This window comes from Austrofundulus limnaeus, unplaced genomic scaffold, assembly GCF_001266775.1.
Source record: "Austrofundulus limnaeus strain Quisiro unplaced genomic scaffold, Austrofundulus_limnaeus-1.0 Scaffold46, whole genome shotgun sequence".
NCBI lineage: Eukaryota > Metazoa > Chordata > Actinopteri > Cyprinodontiformes > Rivulidae > Austrofundulus > Austrofundulus limnaeus.
In genome coordinates this window covers 413,509-419,994 of record NW_013952448.1, presented here as the reverse complement: position 1 = coordinate 419,994, position 6,486 = coordinate 413,509, and the positions used below count along the sequence as shown (strand labels likewise).

The 6,486-nt window shown below is 39.4% G+C and overlaps 1 protein-coding gene across 1 annotated transcript in view; it reads right to left on the bottom strand.

The window, feature by feature from the left end:
- nkd1 (NKD inhibitor of WNT signaling pathway 1) overlaps nucleotides 1-5,915 on the bottom strand; it is a 36,490-nt gene extending 30,575 nt beyond the window's left edge. Inside the window, exons 1-3 of the mRNA XM_014007954.1 lie at nucleotides 5,747-5,915; nucleotides 5,603-5,635; nucleotides 5,262-5,404 (exon numbers count right to left, since the gene is read on the bottom strand). Of these exons, the coding sequence (XP_013863408.1) occupies nucleotides 5,262-5,404; nucleotides 5,603-5,635; nucleotides 5,747-5,771 (201 nt within the window). The 5' untranslated portion in view covers nucleotides 5,772-5,915. The remainder of the gene's footprint in view (nucleotides 1-5,261; nucleotides 5,405-5,602; nucleotides 5,636-5,746) is intronic.
- Between the last annotated feature and the right edge of the window lie 571 nt (nucleotides 5,916-6,486).

Here is a 6,486-nt window from a genome sequence, read left to right as displayed (position 1 = left end):
CACACACACACACACACACACACACACACACACACACACACACACACACACACACACACACACAGCTCTATCTGTCCCTGAAATATGATAGCTTCCACTTGCATTCATGTTTTCTACATTGTTTTTGTTCTTTCATATGTGTAAGTCACTTCTGAAAGTCTGAGTATTCAAAAAATGGGAACTGAATTTATAAAATCTAAAATTAGGGAAGAACCTAATACTTACCTATAAAGAATGATTTCTCATCTCACTCCAAAATTAGCATATGTTCCCTTCACTGGCAATTAGAGCTGGAGTCAATATGTACCCCCCTTACAACAGCAAAGTCTTCAGAGTTGAAAATAATGCAATTATTTTATTGATGTTAGTGGACATGTTTAGACATTATGCCTCCTGTAAAAGAGATTTTAGTTGCAATTTTTTTATTATTTATTTATTTTTCCTTGAAAACTCAAAAGCTTCAAAACTCAAACTCAAAAATGGAAAGGAAAAACAAACGAACATAAAAGCAGTCCAGTTTCAAAACAAAAGAGCAGATCATCTTCAAAATCTATTCTTCAGGAGTTTTGACATAAACGCCACCGTAAAGCGTGGAACAAAACCCCGAAGCGGGGGAGACGCTTTGATCAACAGCTATCCGTTGCTCCAATCTGAGCATATATTTGGGGAAACAAAGCACAATCTGAGCTGCTAATCCCCTGAGATTCGGAGCGCATTCCCAAAGAAGCCTTTGATCTCTGGAGTGCATCCGGACAGCTGACTTCAGACGTACTACACACTTACATGCACGCGCAGGAAGAGATATGCACCAATGCCAGCGCTGCACTCAGAGCTTTATTGTGCCAAAAACACTTTTAATGCAGACACCTTACGGTGACAGCTGATTACAGCGTTCACAAAAAAGCAGTACTTTAAGAGACGTCTACAAGTAAGCTCAGAAGATTCAATTCTGAACTTCTTAAAAAACTGGTGTTTAAAGAATGATAACCAGAGAGAAGAAAAATAGAAGTCTTCAGTTTAAAAAAAGAAAGATGGAAAGTGCTGCTCAAATATCTACATGCCACAGGAGCTTTTATCTTATTCAAACTAATATCATTGTTTCAGAGCAATCCTTTCCAGATGGCACTATTCACAACAACTGACAGTAATCCACTCAGCTTTGTCATACAGGAAAAACTTTTTCAGCTTTTAGTCAACTATGGGACATACAATGCTAGAGGTGACATTAAAGCCACCTCCACATCCTGGAACCTCCCAGTCCTGAAGCTACATTGATGTCTGCCCGCAAACTTCCAGCAGATCTTCTCATGAAATTTTAAAAAGGGGGGGRAGAAAAAGAATCACAGGGCCCCTCTATGACCAGGTGCTGCCCCTTTTCCCAAAGACTGGGCTTTTCTTCTCTTTAGAGCAGCTCCAAAGTTTTCTCTCAGCCTCTTTAAAGAGCAACAACAGGCACTCGGTCCCTTGGGACCACAGAGGGGGTACAACCCGGTGGGATGAGGGGCATACGTCACACAGCATGCACAAGAGGCAAGCCGGTGGGAAAAGAAAACGCACACACAGAACAGAAAGCAGCAGAGACAGAGAGAGAGGAAGAGGAGTTTGTGTTTGAGAGGTGCTTTTAGCTTCCAGACAAGAGCCCTCGCTTTGTGAATACAACTTAGAAAGAAAAATAAAGTCTTTTATCCACCTTAGAAGGTAAGGGAGGGTGTTTAAAATCTTTAGGTCTATTTCCAAATTCTTTTTTTTTTTTGCTTCCAAAACAAGTAAAAAAAAAAAAAGAAATCTAAGCTTATGCAACCAACCGTGAGACAAGGGAGTCGAGGGCAGACGTTCACACATTCTGTCATCACATGTACCTTTGCTCTTTGAGCGTCACACAAACCAGAAGCACTGTTGGTGAAGAAAATCTAAGCTTTGGATTTATATGAGCTTGAGAGGACTGGGTGTGGAAGGGGAGGAGGGGGTGTTTTTAACTTCAGAGAGGGCGGAGCCATCGGTGTCACTACAAACACCTCCCCGCACATCAATTACAGCCTCATTTCATCTACCACAAACAACACAAAGCCACGTAATAAATGCAACAAACAGATGGAGGATAGGATGGGGGGACAGGAGAAGAGGGCTGAACCAAATAGGGGATGGGGTGGAATTTAAAATAAATTAAAAAAAATCTAAGGAGCGCCGTTAAAACAGACTGTGAAGTCACGATGAATGCCACAGGAAGCAATGAAATAAACAAGTCAGCTTAAGCTTACAAAATATTTTGTGGTGAAAATCTTCAGCCATCAACATATCTATATCAGTAAGTCTAGAGTGTGCAGGCTGCACATAACATATCAAATTTACGGCTGGGTGTGGACACTGCGCTGATTACAGGGAGGAAAGTTTTCTGAGGCTCACATGATCTCGTGTTTGAGACGCGCAGACCCACCTGCCTGGACCACTCAGTGGCTGTCTACCAAGAATCTGAGCGCAGAACTTATGAATGAATAACACAACATGCAGAGAAACATCACCAAGTCCTCCGGTGCATCTGTACGCCTCAAAGAATCAAGGTAAAACCAATTACGAGGGGCGAGCTACTAATGTGAGCAGCATCCCACAACAATGGCATGCTTTAAATTATTTTATGTCGCTGTCGGGAGTAAGATGCGGACACAATCAGATCAAAAGAATTTTTAAGTAAGGACTCCCCACTGTCGACACCCGACCCACATTCTTCTGGACCCCAGCGCAACTGGGAGGGGAGCTTCAAGAACGACGGCTATAAATAACTGTCTCACCAGGTATTCTATACAACAGGGACAACTTTTAAAGCTCAGAGCAATAAAGCGCTTAGCTCCCTTTTTTTTCTGAAAGCACACTGGGGTCAGGTTTTGAGTTTCTGCTAAATAAAACCAAGACTTATGGTGCTATGAATATTTTCCAAGCAGAAAGCGGATAGGAATAATTCAGTATTTGAAATATATGATTGTTTTACTCGGACTTAAACAAAAAAAGGTGTTTTGCTTCAATTTGTCTCCTACATTTTTTTGATTAATGCAGGGAATTATGACATTTTGTGGAAATCTCCCTAATAACTCAAAGGTGCTCAAGGTGGAAACATTACTCTATTACATTTTTAGTCTCTATTATTGGTAAGATTAATGGGAATCCTTAAATAAATAAATAAATAAATAAATAAATAAATAAATAAATGCTGAGGCTTCTGACTAATAAGGAGTAAAACACATTTTTAAAAAAAATACTTTCATAAATTTATATAAAGTCTGTCTATGCAACAAATGCCACAGAAATGCTTTAAGCTTACATTAATCACACAAACTACGCAAACCCAACTCTGCTAATTCTAAATTGTTGTAAAACATCCCACCCTTTCAGCAGAGGGCCCCCTCCACCTCTTGCCAAAGCTTTAACACAGAAACACAAAAATGTTTCAGGGAAAAGAACATCATATTAATATGCTGAGGAACGAAGCTGTAAATGTTTGTTGTGGTCATAATTTAGGTTACGTGCTTGGTAATTTTGTGCTTGTAAATCTTTTCAAAATTGCACAAATTGAACTCGTTACAATGCGAAACAACATTCCTAAAGGAATGAATATCGGCCTTTTCTGTCACTGTTTATAATGAAGATCATCTTACGATGAGAAGGAAAAGAGGTGCAGACGTTTTGGACCAAACTTGTAAATGATGTGTGCAATCTCATGCAATATTGTGAGGATCTGGTATGCGTTGATGCGAATTCTCACCTATTACCATGCCTAAATGTAGCTAAATATCTGTAAAACGGACTACGTTAAAACCATTTTCATGTTGTCTGTCAGTTATCCATGGTAGCCACCTTGAATTGTGTTGTCAGCAAAAGTTATTCAGCTGTAGATGTATATTCAATGATCTGATGATTGCTTTTTGAGTTTTATTAAAGTCTGTTAGTGGTTTGGGAGATATTTTGTTAATACACACACATACACACACAAGCTCACTCTTTTGCCTTCAGGAGGCAAGTGATATTATTATGAGTGGAACAGTTTTACTTCTGCAGACGCATCATTGAGCTTTAAAAAAAACAAGATAGATTAAGTGTGAAAACATCTCAAACCCGTCGTATCTGACGAGGGAATGATTCTGTTGTCATATGTGTGGTCACACATTGTGTCTTTGACACCACAACCATTAACACTTTGCCAAACTTTTACTTCAATCATACTAGAATGCAAAGCTGAAACACCTGGCAGCAGAAAACAAAACAAAAGAGGGTTTTAAAGTTTACATTTGCTTCGAGGATTCAGAAATCTTGGTTCTCCACCACCTGGTTGCTGCTCATCAGTTCGTCATACCCAAGGCTCATTATACAAAAGTGAAATTGTATTTGGCATGTTAATTTGAAGGTGTGTCCTTGTATTAACTTTAAATATATGGTATGGCATGGCCTCTAAGAACAGTTGTTTGCCAAAAAGGTATCAACTTAGCATAGGGATTGAAGCAGAACAAAAGCATTTACCTGGAAATATGAAATTCTAGTATAAAAAACAGAGAAACAACCATGGTGCTTTAAAACTGAGAATAACGTAGTGCAACAYCACAAAAGACTACTACAGTTTGTGCTTTGGGGTGTTCAAAGTGCATTAGATCCTGGATTGGGAGCTGCGTTCAAAAAATAGATGCATTTCTGCTCGAAATGTCTGGATCGTGGGTGGAGGAACCGATTTCCCTTTTTCTTTCTTTCTTTTTTTCTTGATGGGCTTCAGTTTCCTTTGAGAAACAGCATCTCTAATGAAAGAGGCTTAACGGCTCCTCTGAAGCAATTCCAAAGGATTTCCCTTCTTGACAACAACAACAACAACAACAGCACAGTGTTTACCGCACTGCCAAAATACAAAAACAAGCATGACCTCCAACAACTCTGCCCAGCTTTTCCAGTCCACACATTTTTGTCACCAGACTGTCACACAGCAATGCTTTCAACTCAGGCTGGGCCTGTTGTTACCTTAATTACAAGGGAGCCACAAAATATCTTAAAAGCCAAGCAATAGTCACATTTTAAACTTGTATCAAGGAATTCAAAACAGAGGGAACCCCCTTTTTTTTTCCAGCCACCCACTAAAAAGTTTAAGGTTCAAGAAAGTCTGAGCACGCAGACAAAGTGAGGCCAAAAAAAAAAAAGTTTGCAGTATAAAAAATGCACTTAAATACAAAAAATATCAAAACGCAGAACTTGAATTAATACACAGTTTTTTTTGAATATATGCGTCTTACCCGTGTCGTTAAGCCGCAGTTATTCTTCAGGTGACAGTCCTGTTGTTGCTCGAGGCGAGAGCTCGTGCAGTAGTATTTCTGCTTCACGAGCCAGTCGTCGATTCCTTTTCTCGCCAAACATGCGTTCACCACAAAACTATCGCCTTAAAAAAACACAAAACAGCATTAAACTATACTTTCATCGCTCATTTTTCTTCCGAAATGTATTTTTACCCCATCGAACAAACTCTCTGCTTTAATGCTGCTGAATTTAAAAAAGAAATGTTGGGGAAACTGTTTACAAACTGACCGAAATGTTCAGAAATTATTAAAGTAGCCAAAGCGTGGGGGAAAGCGCTTACCTTCTGGACTCTCCCTCGGTTTACAAATAGCGGCTTTAGAGACAGAAAAAGACAGGAGGAGACAATGAATTGTGTTGCTAGAAAGTATCGGAGCGCTGGCAACTACAGCTCAGATTTTCTCTCGGGAACGGTGGAGAATCTTACCATGTTTCGAGTGCAGTTTACCCATCTCTATACATCGAGTTACAATTGAAAACCATCAGATGAATGTAATCCAAAGAAATAAAAAAAAATAAAATGATATCCAGACAGAAGAGCGTCCGTAGACAACCAAGTGAACACACTACACTTAGAGTACAGGACGGTGTGACACAGAGGATCCAACGACTCTTTGATCCCGAACTGACAAGACACACGGAAGACATTTAGCTGCGCAACATCCGGTCAATCCTTTCAAAACAAAAGACGCTGAATTTAAAAAGGGATGCGAAATGCTTTATAAAACGAGGGATTCTACAGCATGGAACCTGACACAATGAATAAAAATCACAAAAACTAATTTACCTGACTTTAAACTTTGTATGAGAAACTTAAACTTTGATTTAAATGATGTCAAAATGTGCCATTTCCGGAATATGATGCTAACTTTAGGGGAGCTTGACACAGCTTGTTCATCTTTTCCCCGCTTCAGATTTCTCCTGGAAGCGCAAAAGGTATGAACAAAACGAAATATTTCACTACCGACCACTAGTATGTGTAAACTATTTCCAACTATCTGAGTTTTCAGCTGTGGAGTCTCATATAGATAAGTTCATAGGTCTGTTCAGAGACCCTAGTTGTGGGTCTGTCAATCACAAAAGGCTCCAAAATCGAAACGTGCAGTGTGACACGTTTTACGTGAGGGGAGCATAAATGTGAAGTGAAAAACAAATAATATATATATA